This window comes from Diabrotica virgifera, chromosome 9 (genome assembly GCF_917563875.1).
Source record: "Diabrotica virgifera virgifera chromosome 9, PGI_DIABVI_V3a".
Lineage (NCBI taxonomy): Eukaryota > Metazoa > Arthropoda > Insecta > Coleoptera > Chrysomelidae > Diabrotica > Diabrotica virgifera.
Window position 1 is genome coordinate 160,510,688 of NC_065451.1, and position 16,796 is coordinate 160,527,483.

The window sequence follows — 16,796 nt, forward strand, 5'->3', positions numbered from 1 at the left end:
AGATTTATTTTCCAACTCAAACAACTTAATGGAATCAACATCTAATTTGGACAAAAGCAAATTGAACATAATGAAATCCCAATGCTCGGTGGGAAGGCCTAAGGTTTTCAATGCGGCTAAATTTTCTAAAAAGGTGTCTACCAATAATTTTGCTAGATTTTTCGAATTAACCGCGGAGATTTTTGAACGCCCATTATCGCGTCCCAATGAGCGGTCGCACAACGCCAAACATTTGGGTACCGTTTGACGATTAAACCGTAAGCCAATTGGTAATTCTTGTTAGTTATGGGTAAATTTCAAATCAAACTAAGCGGAGTCCCGTCTACACAACCTTTCAAATATTTGAATTTTTCTACGTTCCCTAGGGCTGCATTGTTATGCACTATCGTAAAGGTCTAAAAAGGAAGCAAATTTCTGAAGTCTCCTTGAAACCGAGGGCGCTCTATCTTGGGCAGACGGATGGATGAGAGGGCGCTATATCCTGAGCCTGGACTTTCAGATTGTGAGCCGAAGAATTCAGCGTTAAAAACTTTTATTTTGTAGAATACATCCAAGAATAATTCTCAGATTTTTTCTTCGTCTCTCGTATCCGAATCCGGTACCGACAAAACATTATTAATAATACCTGTATGCTGTTTTAAAGATTCCTCCTTGGTCACATCTAGTTCGCTGAATCTGATTTTAAAAAAAGCCCTTAAAGTCAAGTCCGACACTGCTCTACTACCCAAATCATAAATCGACTGAATATCATTAAGCGCTGTATGTCGAAGGAATTTTAATTTTCTGGATTTATCCATTCTAACTTTTTTATATAAAAATTCCAAACCGAGATGAAAATACCCAAAAATAAAATAATATTAACTGTACTAAAATAGCGACGACCAAAAATGCAATAAAATACTGACAGGAGAGGCGATTGTATAACCACAAACTCAAAGTATAAGAAAAAAAAAATAATTATCTACGCCCGTTGCGACGATCCGAAAAATACAAGGTAATATTTGGTTTCTTAACCCTCGTAAGGCGGTGCTTAGATTCTTACGTAAACAACGGTGCGGGGTGCATTTGCACCCCATCCGTATATCCATTTTTTTATATGTGAACGTTGGGGAAATTGATTTGAAAGATAATTAGGACTTGTTTTTCATATTATGAAACATAATTTTACAAAGTACTCATTTCTTCTTAAAAACAATATTATCGCTGCAAAACAAACACATGAAATTTTTCACAGTGTGAGCAACACAAAGTTTTTACACAATACAGTTATGCCGGGACTTTCAGTCTTTTTTTTTCTGACATAAATAACACCGACATTGTCCCATAGCTCTGTTAGTTCCAGGTGGAACAGCAGAAACGTCTAATTCAGGATGAAATTTTCATAATTTGCACCTTAAAGTCATTTTTCCAAAAAAAAACACGTAAACGCAATTTTAAATGCTGTAATGGGTGGAATGCGTTTAGAATTTAATTTAATGCGAATAAAAAAATGGACAAAAATCAAAAAAAAAAATTATTAAAAAAGATAGATGAGAAAAACGAGGTCTGGGGTGCGCTTGCACCCCGCACCGCCTTACGAGGGTTAAACGGAGATTTACCGAACCCAAACTCAAAAACTACCTACTTGGATAATAAAACACACGACCTCTACTGCCACTTAATATGACCCACAAGATTCGTCACGCAAAACCGGCCAGATGGCACAAGCTGGAGACACGAGTAAAATTTTCCCTAATCCCGATATCAAACAAATATATTATTAATTAATATACTAATTATATATTATAAATATATTACGACAAATCAAACGAGTATATTATTATTACGACGAATCAAACAAATATATTAAGACAATCGACAAACCACCGTTAAGATTTTAAATAATATGTGTATCAACTAATTAACAAATAGTTCACAATTCCGCGAGATAGATCAATGTTTGATTACTAGCAGGTATTGAACGAAACAATAAAATCAAAACAAGCAATAAACACTAATTACAATACCTGCTTATGTTTTTATCCCTTCTGATAGCTAATATTTTGAGGGAAAGTGGAATTTCTCCATAAGCGCACTACATAAACAAATTTAAATTGGTTGGTAAATATTTCAAAAACGAAACAAAGGAGATATACAGGTAATAACAAAAATACAAGATAAAAACTTACAATCAGGACGTCATCGACGAAGTCAACACTATTTCGCGTCTATACACTCGAGTGGTCTGGATGCATCTCGTTCCTTATATCATAGGCAGGGTTGCCAGGTCAGTTTTGATGTCGTCAGTAGTTTTGCTTTCAAAAAATCAGTAGCCATCAGTAGATTTTTTTAAGCCATTTATAATAAAAAAATCTATAAAACCTGTGTTAACGGCCACCTGTTAAAATCGGCCATTTCTACTAACGGCCAGTTTTTAAATAACGGCCTGTTTAAAACTCTCCAAACTAATTATATTATGTAGATTCCCTTATATTTATGTACTGGTATCTATGGTCACCTCTATATTACGGACGCGGCCAAGTAACAAAGTAATCTCATAATTTTAAAGCCTTCATAGAAATTTACATAGATAGGTACTATTTATTTATTTATTTGGTCTTTTATCTAATATATAGTGAGCGCGTAAAGGCCGCGTCTCACCATCAAATAATTTGATCAAACAGTTTGAGCAAACTCCGGACTCCGGAAGTACGTCAAAGTGACGTCACAATTGCAGTTTTTTTTAAATTCTAAAAATCTGTGCTCTCACTATCAGTCTAGTTTGATCAAGTTTTTTGTATTGAGTTGTCTAACTTGTCTGTACTTTATTTAAAATTAAAATTTTTCATTATTATTCACAATGAACACTCAGGATGTGACGTCACTAACTGTCACTTTCAGTTTGCTCAAACCAGTTTGATCAAATTATTTGATGGTGGGACGCGGCCTTGAAAGTTGAAATAAAATAATTTTTTTGTGAATGGGTGACTTTGAAGAAAAATCCCGAAATGGGTCATTTTTAATTTTTAGATTATGCTTTTTTGGCGTATATAGCGATGATTTTTTTAAATAAGAATAGGATCGTGTGCTCGCTTATTTAAAAGGTTGTTCAATTCTCTATTCAGTGTAATAAACATTTATTGCTTCAAACATTAAAATAATTTTGTATAAAGGGTACAAAAAAATTATTGAATTAAATTAATTGACATAAAAAGGAGAATGTAGGTATGTAATTTACTTAATTCAAAATAGATTACTGTTGCCAGAAAACATCAAAAACTATTTATTTGCTAAATAAATATTGTTTTTCGCTTAAATTCAATGTTAAAGCTTCCACCCACCTACCTCTTAGAAGTTTGAACATTTAATTTAAGCGAAAAGTAATGTTTATTTATCAAATAGCATGAGATAAGTCACCAAATGGACGAAGAAGTATTGGCAGACCAAGAAAAAGATGGTGCGATAACTTAAATAATTTAGGAGGCTAATATTGAAGAAGAAACAGGCTTTAAAGCCTACATCCAAGAAGGAAGAAGATGTTTATATTACTGAATAGATAATTGAATAACCTTTCAAATAAGCTATTGTTTATTTTTTAAGCAAGAGGAGTGATTCAAATTTACCCCGTAATGCTTGTTTCTAATTGGTCCAACCGGAGGCCAGTTTACTCCACTGTTATTAAATTTTCACACTTACGATATTTATGAAATTTTGGCACTTCTGTCATTTTATAGGTTAATTAAGTATATCGACGATTTTTGATGTTTTCTGCATTATTCCTTTAATTTTTAGATTTTTAGTTTACTTTTATATAAAAACAGTTGTTTTAGAACTCTTCAGAGATGTATTGAAAAATAAAATAATAAAATAAATCATATTAAGACCATAATAAATTTTATTTCTAAAAATCTTCTTTCTATATTTTCCAGTTTGTTAAATTTTGTAAAATATATTTTGATTATTTTGATTTTTTAATTTTAATCAACCTATACTAGGTACACCACTGGCAACGCCACTTTGACGCAAAAGGTGCATTTTAAACGAGGTAAAAATTTTAAAAAATCGGCCAGCCTGTAAACTATTCACTGACCCTAAAAACTGTACCTCTATTCATCAAATAGTCATAAATCTTATCCAAGGCGTCACAATACCCGATAGTTTGGTTGTATCAGTGGAAACACATGGCACATATATGTCATAATATGTCTATTGAAAACAAAGCAATTATCTCTCAACCCAAGAGTCCCTATGTTTTCTTTGTAGCCACTTGACATCCTTATTAAGTATTGTCCAAGTAAAACATATTGTGGAATAGCTTTAAGCCGGTGAAATATGATATTCTTCAAATAAAGATATCAGGTCAAACGTTTAAGAAGCGGCCCTTTGAACGCATCTGTGTTTTTACGCCAAGACCTCCCATCGATTCACAAGTTTCGTGCAAAACGATAGTAGTTTTAGTTCGGTAGCAGTGTAGTGATTCGAGTGTTTTGTTTGCTGTAATTATTTTGAATATCGGTTTAGTATTTCGTTTGGAGAGTGTCAAGTGTTGATTATTGTAATTTAATTAATGTGGATTGTGATGTGGCGCCCGTGGGATAATGTAAATATCGCGTACGATAACGCTGATATTGTAGAAATTGCCAGTGCTAGTGTGAATGTAATTACTAAAAAAAAAGAGCTCGTAAAGAAGATTCGAATGCATTTAAATGCAGAAACACAGCAAGTATGTTTGAATGTATACAAAAATCTACGTACGAAATTCGGCTTCGATGAAACACTATTGGCACAAGCCACCTCTGATTTAACAGAAATTCCACTTTCTACTGTATATAAAATAGTTAAAAATGATCCCTATCATCGCAAGAAACGATGTGACTACAAATTTTTAAGACCTTTAAATCCTTCACTTGTAAAACTATTGAAAACCACAATATACGACTGCTACAAAAGCAATGAAATACCTACAATAGAAATAATAAGAAAGAAATTGGAAACAACCGGTCGAAATATGAACTGCTGTGAGAAAACTCTTCAAAATTGGATAAAAAAAATGGGCTTTAAGTTCAAAAAAATAAATAAACGTCAAGCAATTATGGAAAACCAAAGAATAGTCAACAGACGTAATATGTACCTAGAAGAAATTACTAAATATAGGCAAGAAAATAGGAGAATTTATTATTTAGATGAAACTTGGTATGATACCCACGATACAGTAAAGAAAGGATGGACAGATGGTTCAAGCATGTGCATACCAGAAATGCCTGCAAATAAAGGCTCGCGACTAATTATTGTACATTGCGGAGGAAGTGAGGGATGGGTTCCGAATGCTTTAAAATTATGTGGGAAGGAAATGGAAGATTGTAACGTTGACTACCACAAGAATATGGAAGCTGACATTTTTTAAGATTGGTTTGAAAACTCGCTGATCCCAAACTTGGAGAAAAACAGCGTAATAGTGCTTGACAACGCTTCCTATCATTCCCGACAGCTCACTAAAATACCAAATACATCTTCAAAGAAAGCTGACCTGCAAAATTTTTTAATGGAAAATGATTTGTATTTCGAAGATTTTTACACAAAAAAACAACTTATTGAAGTTCTACACACGAAGCAATTTAGAAAATTATACGCTCTAGCTAGAGAGTATTGCCGAAAAGCATGGACACACTATTGAGACTTCCCCCCTACTTTTGTTTTTTCAATCCTATTGAGTTAATTTGGGGACAATTAAAACCAAGTATAAGGCGTTCAAATAAATTTCCTAAATTTGACAAAAAGGTAATTGAGATAATTAAAAAAGAAGTAGCCAATATTACCAAAGTAGACTGGCAGAAAAGAATCGCCAAAGTGATCAAAGTGGAAGAATATTATAAGAAGATTGGGCACTTCCACATTAATGGTGGAAATAAATTTATTATTGAATTGGGCGATGATAGTGACGAAGAAAATACGGAAGAAGGAGAAAATGAGTTAAGTGTATCAGTATTTTAATTGTTGTGTTGTGCAATTCATTTTCCAAACATAAGTGTACTAATGAAAAGACTCGGTTAAAAAAATATTTTTAGATTTTGTATTTTTAATAAAAAAAGAGCGGGGACATGCTTGCATTTTGTGCTGAATTTTAAAAGTTTTGAACTGTATACCTAAAGTAATTTTAGATCTACTGTGTTTTTATAAAGTTCTTTTAGTATCAGTAATTCTAACAATAACAAGATTAATTATAAAAGCTATTCTACATCAGTTATTAATGCAAGCATGCGGTAAGAGGGAGGTCCCTGTGAGGTTAAATGTTATTAAAAAATTGATAAAATTAATTTTAACACATACAATATTATGTCCTGCTTTAACGGTATTTACCTAAGTATAAATAAATATTTTTAACTACATATTTAATTACCAGAAAACACCAGCTGCCGGCCTAATATTAAAGAAGAACAACCCAAAGAAAGCTACAAATCTTTCCTATTACACTATATAGATTGCTTGAACAATACCATGAAAATTCTAAACATCCCATAATAGGTACCGACTACCGACTATTTATAGAAATTTAGGTTAAAGTGAAACGAAAGAAGATTAACACGTTGTTGGACGTTGAATTTTGAATTTTTTTAGATTTTTCAGTTGAAGTTTCAGTAGATCGGTAAATTGGAGTTCAAATCAGTAGGTTTTATACAGTTTTCAGTAGGTCAGTAGATTAAAGTTCAAATCAGTAGGTCTACTGAAAAATCAGTAGACCTGGTAACCCTGAATCATAGGGGAAGAATTTTTGGATCTCAAGTGGTAAGCCGGTAAGCGTCCCATCCTCTTCTTCGCGACATATGTGAATTTCGATAGCAAGGAACAACACCGGCGTCGACAAGGGAAAAACGCTGAACGGAAGGGCCGCCCGAGAACTTTATCATACCGATCTATTATCGTTATCGTACTAGATACTGGCATTCTATAAAAATAACAAAGTTACTCGTTATTTTGATATTTTAGAAACACCTTGTATACTTGAAAATATTTTATGGTTCTACGCATCATTAATTCCCGCATTTGAGAAAATGTTCGGGGACACACTGTAGATTATTGCATAAATCAATAGAATATTAGTCATACTTTCATTTCAAATTATTCCATTTTTCTGATAAATTAATAGTTTACAATATTTGCATTTTACTGCATGGATTGTAATGAAATCTTGGGAGTAGCCCAAAGCCCAATCTCCTAATTCAAAGTCTATCCTATATACTATGGCGCTTTTATTATGGGGGCGGTTCTCACCACTTCTGGGGGATAGAACATTTTTATTTTCGAATTGCATGGAGCAAAAGGAAGAATTTTAAGAAAATTTAAAAATGCGCTCTATAATTTGATCTTATTTTTTTCACCCGTCCAACTTTTTGAAAGTAGAAATAACACTATATTAAGAGGTATTGCAAAAGAAAAACAATGCATTTAAATTCTGGTGAATGAGGGGTTAAATGTATGTACTTCTCATTTTTCCTTAAAGTACATTAGTCATATATTTTTTTTCACCATATCTCGCTTAGTTTGAATGTAACCGACATTTAACGGTGCTCGTTTTAAAGGCCTTTTCAAACACTACAAAAGCATGAGCACTTTGAGCATGCACCAAAAAACAAACTCTTTTTACCTACCATATCTCTTTTTGTATTATAAATAGAAAATTTACGAGGGAACGAATCTCTGTGTTATTTATAATTAAAAAAAATGTTTATATAGTGTTTTTAGTTTGATGCATAGTTTTTAAGGTATTCACAAAAAACCGTCCGAAAACGTGTCATTTTTAAATGAAAATGGCCAATTTTCAACTACGCATAACTCAAAAAGTATTGAGTTCTCAAAAAAAAGTATAGATCAGTTTTTGCTTAAAAATAGGTTCTCTAGCCACTTACATGCTTATTTTGACCAATAAATTTTCCACCCCCTTGAAGGGGTGGGAATTGCCCCAAGATAAAAGCGCCACAGTATATAGGGTAGATTTTGTTTTTTGAGCTATTCCCTACTTACTGTGAAAATATCAAGTACATCGATGTAGTAGGATGGAATTCGGAGCCAAATACCCTCATTGACTGCCCTATAATAATGCTCTGCTATGATCGCGTGAGAGGAGACACACACAAGATTCTAGCAAAATTTAAATTTTCTGTAACTTTTCGAGTTTTTGAGTTACAGCAACGAGTTTAATGTCATTGGAAAGATAATTTTACATTCTTTCATGTATGTATACACCGTTCTTAGGAGTCAACGCCCTTCGGTAGGGATCTATGGAGGAGTATCACCAAGCCGGAAGCCCTTATCCCTTCCCGTACCGCTCCTCCATAGGCCGATCAGACGCCAGTTTATTCCAGACCAAGCCGTAGAGTCTATTGAGTTTTATACTACGGCGTTGGCCTTTTATAAATTTCATGACCTAGCTGAGGCTCGAACCAGCGACCGCAAATCGCAAATCCACTAAACTTATCGATCGACTGAGCCCCAGCTAACTGGACCGTCAAGACCGACATTCTTTCAAAATATGTAAAAATATACAGGGCGTATGTAAAAAATTAAGATTTTTTTTTCATTTCCGGTTAAACCGGAAGCCATATTGTGGGTAAAATTTATTGTGCTAATAGATAACAAAGTACTATATATGTCTGCCAAATTTCAAATTTTAGTTTCTATTACAGAGGTAGTTACGGGCACTCGAATATTTTTTTATAAAAAATTCATAACTCCCCTCCTATGAGGAGTTAAGAAATCTGACCAATGTTATTCAATTTACCGATAGGATATCAAAAATATATTAAAAAATAAACAAATTACTTGGAGTCACTTTTGAGAAAATTTAGTTCAAATTTATGTCAAATTTTGACCCCTTAAATATAGGCAACCCGTAACTTGTTCTGAAAAACGATAATATTCTTGTTATAGCCCCATATTTAGGCTATATAAATGTTTTTTCAAATTAAATTTATCTTAAACAAGTTTTTAGATTGGTAGGGAAATGTATCGGGTGGGCGGTCGGCCATGCTGGCCGCCATTTTGGATTTGGAAATGTCAAATTCCGTATTTCTATTTACCTATCGATGAGCTAACTTTAAGTTAATTTCATTCGTTTCGGTCAAAATTTGCAAAAATGGGCCCCAAATAACCCCCCTATTTCGGCCCCCCTTTGAGAGGTTTTTTTCAAAAGCTTAGTTTCTCGACAAAATTCTCTTAAACTTACTCATACCGAATTTCATCGAAATCGGTCCGTCCAGTAGTTTTTGCTGGGCGGTGGCGACATACGTACGTACATACTTCCGATATGTTTTTTTATTTGCTTTTTAGACTCAGGGGGACTCAAAACGTCGAAAAAAAATGAAATCTGAAAAAATTTATTTTGCACGATCCTATAACTTTATCTATTATACTCATACTGCGTATGTAGTACGATAAAGTAAAAAGGGACATGATTTCGAACTATTTAAACAACCAAATCAATTTTATAGGATTTCCAATACTAATGGCTTTATCGTTACGAATGAAGAGTGTGTTATTTACATAGAAAGTATTGGAGAATAAAAAAAAATTGCCCTAAAATAGCAATTCCGCCAGTGGCGTATAATTTGGAAACGGTCAACCATTCACGTTCTCCCGTCGTACGTCTCTGGTAGTAGCCAGAAACGTTTGTTTAACATAATTTAGTAGGATGTACAGTACCAGCACTACTTACCAAAATTCGTGTTGTTGTCCCATGCCTGTCACCTGTCAGGAAATATTTAAAAATAAATAAAATAAAAGTTTAACTTTGACTCCCTGTATTTCGGTTATTATCAACTTTTGTACTAAGGTAAGTTAGCTTAAATCGACCTATTTTAATCTCAGAAATCTAAGGTTAAGCTATGGCCCATTCTTTACCAAGCACCCTGTATATTCCTAAAAAATGTCTGCCTAAAAATGTTGCCAGGCACCCCTCAGATATGCTTAAAGGAGATATTTTAACTACATATCAACTTTTGAGAAAAATTACAAGATACTTTTCTTGTTTAGAATGACCAAAAATATATATAAAAAAATATTTTCTTTTGTATTTGTTTAAAAAAATTATTTAAACAATAATTGCTGCCCAAAAATTTCGGCCTTCACCCTTCAGATTAGTTTAAAGGGAACATTTTTGAATAGAAATCCACAAAGAAACCGAATCAGAAATTTTTTTTGGCAGGAGCGGTCTCACCACATGGACTAAACACATGAATTGGAAGTGCATGCATAGCATAACGACGCCGACGCCGACGTCGGAAAATGCCCGGTTGAACACCACAGCGGCGGATCTTTTTAGATTTTATGATGATATGAATATTAGGCAACTTTTAATAATAAATAAAAAATACAATATAATCATATTTTTTAAATTTTAAAATAAATTTATAAATATATACTCACCGGCACAAAATTCCGCCACCCAAAATTTTTGATTAAGATTGACAATCTATAGTGTACTCCGATTTTCAAGATTATTGCATCAGTTTGTAGGTACATGTATTAGTGTCGTTGGTTATTATTCCGGTAACAACAAATTTCTGCTTAGATGGCATTATACGAGGGTTAATGGAAGCGTTGTAATTTCTCCCAACTTTAAAAAAATCTGTGGAAAAATTGGAGAGCTGATTTTGTTTCATACTCCTTTTGTGTTATCCTGGAGGTATCACAAAGGTTTTGTTTTTTGAATTATCCGAATCTCTATTTTATTGTAAGAGCTGTAAATAAAAACTTGCTTTGAAGGTTTATTTCATTAAAATTATCAAGCGCACTAAAATTAACAAAAAAAAAACAAAATTAACAACAAAACAATTCAATAGCGGGTATGTCCACCTCTTGCATCAACGACTGCTCGCAACCTGTTTGGTATCGAATAAAGATGTGTTATCATTGCCTGGGGAATAGCCCGATATTCCTCTACGAGAGCCGTAACTGTACCAAATTTTCTGAAAGCCTAGGATGTCGGCGAATAACTTTTTTGAATTCATCCCATAAATGCTCAATAGGGTAGAGATCTGGGCTGCTTGCGGGCCATTCTAATCTTATCAATCCAATCTGTATTTTATGAGTCAATCAGTGTTTTTATTTATAAAAAAATGGTACAGCTCTTACAACAAAAGAGATATTATTCGGATAATTCAAAAAACAAAATTTTAGTGATGCCTCCGGGATAATATGACAGGACTATGAAACAGAATCAGCTCTTCCATTTTTCCACAGAATTCTTTAAAGTTAGGAGAAAATATGTACAATGCTTCCATTCACCCCTGTATAATGCCATGCAAGCAATTTTTTTTGTTACCGGAATAATACCAAACAATATCAATACATATACCTACAAACTGCTGCAAGAATCTTGAAAATCGGAGTACAAATAATAAAGTTATACATTGTCAAACTTAATCAAAAATTTTGGGTGGCGGAATTTTGTGCCGGTGAGTGTACATAAGGTCAAAATCACCAGATATAAAGCTTTTTTAATAAAGTGTTTATCATATATCACGAAATATGGTGAATTTTCACAAGATCTGGCAACGTTATGACTACGTGCAGTGTGCGGCATAACATTCGTTTATCCGAATTAGAACCGGGGATCCCAGAACTGCAGGAATCATTTGTGAATTGAATTCTGACAAAACTGTTTTTAACGAATTTTAATGCGGTAAGCGCTCAAAAAATCAAGTGAATGGCATTTTTGGTCATTGTACTTAAAGAAGAAGAATACATACGTATGGGAGTCTCTTTATTGTCTAAGATTTGATTTGCACTTTATATAATAGGCGTAATCAGGGGGGGGGGTTTGGGGGTTATAACCACCCCCCATTTGGATGTACTTTGAGCTGTATACGTTAAACAGCATTACTATTCCATACCCCCCAGAAACCATCAAGTAGTTTTAACCCCCCCCTTAGGACCATCCTGGTTACACTTCTGCTTTATATAAACACATAGAAAAACCTGATCTTATTAATTATTATGGTGTTTTGTTGTAAACAAAAATAAGTCTACAAAAAAAGGATTCTCCCTTTGAATTTACATATAAATCTTACCTGTTCATGATCTCGCACCTGAGAGTATGTTAACAATTCTCGACAACCGTCAAACCTGTTGACACATTTAAACAAAATGTTTTGAGCAATTTTTCCATACTGTGATTCTACTGCTTCGAAATTATGAATTGAATGTTCCTTATTATCAACACATCTTCCACACTGTATAAGCCTGTTTGGATAAACTTTTGTGGGTTTCACCGATAAATATTTATGACAAAAACTGCAAAGTAAAGTCTCTAGTATATTGTCTGGAACTATAAACGCCATAAGAATATCGTGTAGGTATTAAATAATATAATAACGAAATATAAATTGATGAAAAACTGTTCTTGTTCAATTGTGAATCACAAAAACACATGAATGAAAAATTTATAAAATATTTGTAATTCGTGAGATAACTAGAGATTAGATTACAACTAGTAGATACGTACGAGTTAGTATTATAGAGATATACGTTAGTATAGAATATAGAAGATCTTGTTATTGACAAGGACAAGAATACATTGTCCTCGCCCGCATTTATGAACAGAGGATGTTAGACCAGAGCGCATCTGTAAAAATATTAGTACATTTGGACGTTGAGAGGCGACTCGACTCATATTTGTTTGCAGAAATTGCTTGGAAATAACTCATATAATATTAATTGAGTTATCCTCCCAGTCAAAAAGGTCCGGGTCCGGAACATTGTTTAAATAATCAAAATGTCAAAAAACGAAGAAAAATTCGATTTTTTTCTTCGTTTTTTGATTATAACTTTAAAAGTATTCATTTTCGAGAAAAGTTGCACTGACATAAAAGTTGAGTAATTAAATTTCCTAGAATATAGCATTTATTCAAAATTTTTAAAATTGTTACTCTTGTTTCAAAATAGCAATAATTGCGAAAAAAACCATAAAAAAACAAGTATTCGCATTTTACGTTTTTCAACCATTTATGCTACACTTGGGACCTTCATATTTCACCCAGAAAAACTTTATGATATATTAAAACGATACTGTAAATTTCATTAAGATCAGTTTAATAGATTTTGCAATCCAGCTTTCGCAAAAAAATGCATTTTTTTAAAAAGTTGCAGGACTGAAAATAAAGCAGACAGCAAGTTGATTTTTTTTACACATAGAAGAATAGTGTTGGAAATTCCATACAATTGATTTGTTGTGTAAATAGTTCGAAATCATGTCCCTTTTTTTACCCTTGTCGACGACTGTGGTTCCTCGCTTGCATATTTTCGAATGCACAAGTGGCTTACGATTTAATTGTTAAACGGTACACAAATGTTCGTCGTTGTGCGACCGCCCATTGGGATGCGATAATGGGCGTTCAAAAAATATCCGCGGTTAACTCGAAAAATCTAGCTAAATTAGTAGACACCTTTTTAGAAAATTTAGCCGCATTGAAAACTTTAGGCCTTCCTACTGAGCATTGGGATTTCATTATGTTCAATTTGCTTTTGTCCAAATTAGATGTTGATTCCATTAAGCTATTCGAGTTGGAAAATAAGTCTAATGAAATTCCGTCCTTCAAAAAATTAGTAGCGTTCATCGAAACCCAATACATCGCGTATGATAATTTAGACAGTAGTATAGGTGAGGGAAAGAAGTCGTCGCGGGCCCCAAATAGCACGGAGCCAAGGGCCAACTCCAGACACCAGACTGGTGATTCAAGGCACAATCGTAGTAGCTCGTCGTTCGTAACAAATTCGTCTTCAGTATGTTGCGCTCTATGCAAACAAAGCCATTATCTCAACCAGTGTTCGTTGTTCTTGAAAAAATCGCCAAAAGAGAGATATCAGTTTTGTAAAGAGTCTTCTTCCTGTTTTAAATGTCTTAATCAGGCTAACCATTCAGTCAAGTCGTGTCCTAAATCCTTCAAATGTAGCAAATGTAGTAGTCATCTCCATAATAGTTTATTACACTTCGAGAGAAACCGTTCCAATAGTCAGTCGTCCTCAGAAAATAATAGTCCAGGGTCATCGGGAATCGAATCGTCTCCTGAAGTATCCCATTGTGCCGCTAGTTTTGTAGGAAAGAAAAATGAAACCAAAAAGGAAATCTTGCTCGGTACTGTTTTGGTTCATGCGATTGACAGTAAAGGGTGTAAACAACCCTTGAGATGTCTTATTGATTCGGGTTCGATGAGTTCGTTCATTAGTCGAAAGGCTGCCAATCGATTGGGATGGCCTAAAACTCCTTGCTCGTTCGAAATTAACGGACTCAATTCGATGCAAACTAAACTGAATCAGGGTCAAATAAGTTTCTCTATCCAACCTCGTCATCAGGAGTCACCGGTGTTTCATTTGGAGGCTATTATTACAGATCGGGTTTGCTTGGATTTGCCCAGCACCCAAATAGATATTTCTGCTTGGAATTATATTAAAAATTTGAAGTTAGCTCATCCCAAATTTAATTGTAGTAAATCGGTCGATTTGTTAATTGGTTGTAGTATATTTTCGAAGGTGTTGTTAGAGGGTAAAATTGAAGGTAAACCGGGACAACCTGATGCCCTAAATACCGTTTTTGGATATATTTTGTTGGGCCCAACTAGCACACCTAATCTTTCGTCAACTTGTTCTTCTTCTTCGTCGCTTGTCTTTCAAATGTGGAAAACTCGTTAGATTCTTCGTTAAGGAAATTTTGGGAACTGGAGAACATACCGGAAGAGCCAGTTTCAGAACCGGAAGACGTTCTGTGCGAAACCATGTATCGGGAAACACATAGTCGGGACGTCTCGGGGAAATATGTTGTGTTTTTGCCTTTTCGTGAATCGCCGCCTTGTTTGAAAGATAGCTATGATGTTGCTTTGAACAGATTTATGTCATTAGAACGTCGCTTGTTTCGTCAGCCTAGCCTGCAAAAGGAATATTCGTCCCATATGCAGGATTATATTGATTTAGGTCATATGCAATTGGTTCCTGAGGGCGAAAAGACAAAGGGAAAGTATTATATCCCACATCATTGCGTTGTTAAGTCGGAAAGTGTCTCTACTAAAATTCGAGTGGTATATAATGCGTCTCAGAGAAGTCCCAGGCTTGGTAAATCGTTGAATGATTATTTATTAGTCGGTCCTAAACTACAACAGGACATCGTCTCGCTTTTGTTAAATTTTAGACTTAATCGTTTTGCGTTGTGTGCAGATATTCGTCAGATGTATCGTAATATTTTAGTAGTTCCTGAGCATACGGATTATCAACGTGTGTTATGGAGATTTTCTAGCTTTGAGGAGATTCAGGAATATCGTTTGTTAACTGTCACTTTTGGAGTTGTATCCTCGCCGTATCTCGCTCTAAGAACTCTTCAACAACTAGTGTTGGACGAAGGCTCTCGTTTTCCTAAAGCCGCCTCGCTCGTTTGTAATGCTTCGTATATTGATGATTTTGTTTTCGGTGCTTCGACGCTCGAAGAAGCACAAAGTTTAGTTGAAGAGTTAGTCGCTTTGTTGAAGTTAGGAGGCTTTGAGTTACGGAAATGGTGTTCAAACGAACCCAAATTGTTGTCGCAATTTCCTGAATCGCATATTAATCCTCATTCTATTAATTTTGATCCAAAATCAAATGGTCCTTCTTTAAAAATCCTTGGTTTGAAGTGGATTGCACAGTCCGATGTCTTTCAATTTTCCGTCAAATTGCAGGATGTCCCTTGTACTAAAAGATCGTTTTTGTCCGAATTAGCTCGAATTTATGACCCGTGTGGTTATCTAACACCTATTACCTTTTTCATCAAGCATTTAATCCAACGACTTTGGGCAACTGGTCTTGAATGGGATGATCGTCCTCCCTCAGAAATTATTCGTGTGTGGGAGCAATATAAAAGTGAATTATCTCTTATTTCACAGTTTAAAATTCCTCGTTTTTTGAATATTTCCTCTTGTCCCATCTTAGAACTTCATGGATTTGCTGATGCCAGTGAAAAGGGATACGCTTGTGTCGTTTATATTCGTAGTATTGATAGTCAGAACATGGTTCAAGTAAATTTACTCTGTGCCAAGTCGAAAGTAGCTCCTATGAAACAGATTACGATCCCTCGATTAGAATTGTTAGCTGCTGTTCATTTGGTCAAACTTATGTCGTTTGTGTCACAGTCGTGGAAGAATATAACCTTTCAAAAGGTTTATGCTTGGGTAGACTCGCAAATAGTATTGCACTGGATTAAAAGTTCACCTTCTAGGTTTAAAACTTTCGTCGCAAATCGCATTTCGTATATCCAGACCCGTAGTCAAGATTATTCTTGGCATTACATTGAATCTCAAAGTAATGCAGCCGATGCGCCTTCGCGAGGCATGCTACCGGCCGCTTTTGTATCGAAACTAGACTGGTTGATAGGTCCTTCGTTTTTATATAATGTTCCATTAATCTTTCCAGAGGTTCCTCCATCATTGCGGGAAAAATCCCCTTCGGAAGAGGTAAAGAAAAGTTTAGTGTTTGTTTCCACTCGTGAGGAACATTTTTTGTCTTGTTTGTTAGAAAATCAATCGTCTTTTACCTCTATCCAAAGAATTTTGGCCTTTATGTTGCGATTTGCGCACAACTCTCGTTTTAAAAGGTCAAGACGTGTAGGACCCTTGAGTTCAGTAGAATTGGAAAGCTCGTTAATTATTCTTGTTAGGTTTACACAGGAACAGTATTTTGAAGACCAGCTTCAGTCGAACTCGTTTCCAAAACCATTTCGCAAATTAGGAGTATTTTTAGATGATGATACTCAGTGTTTAAGAGTAGGTGGTCGTCTATCGCAGTCTTCCTTGTCGTATGAGGCA

At 34.6% G+C, this 16,796-nt stretch overlaps 2 protein-coding genes across 2 annotated transcripts in view; one reads left to right on the forward strand and one right to left on the reverse strand.

Annotated features, from left to right (window-relative positions):
* LOC126892404 (uncharacterized) overlaps positions 1-12,410 on the reverse strand; it is a 43,522-nt gene extending 31,112 nt beyond the window's left edge. Inside the window, exon 1 of the mRNA XM_050661933.1 lies at positions 12,045-12,410. Within this exon, the coding sequence (XP_050517890.1) occupies positions 12,045-12,314 (270 nt within the window). The 5' untranslated portion in view covers positions 12,315-12,410. The remainder of the gene's footprint in view (positions 1-12,044) is intronic.
* A 949-nt stretch (positions 12,411-13,359) lies between these two features.
* LOC126891556 (uncharacterized) lies at positions 13,360-14,661 on the forward strand. Its single transcript, XM_050660732.1, has one exon. It carries the CDS (start codon positions 13,360-13,362, stop codon positions 14,659-14,661), a length of 1,302 nt encoding a protein of 433 aa, XP_050516689.1.
* Positions 14,662-16,796: the final 2,135 nt, after the last annotated feature.

Excerpts from the sequence above, each read along its gene's own strand:
- LOC126891556 (XM_050660732.1), top strand. The coding sequence starts at position 13,360 with ATGGGCGTTCAAAAAATATCCGCGGTTAACTCGAAAAATCTAGCTAAA.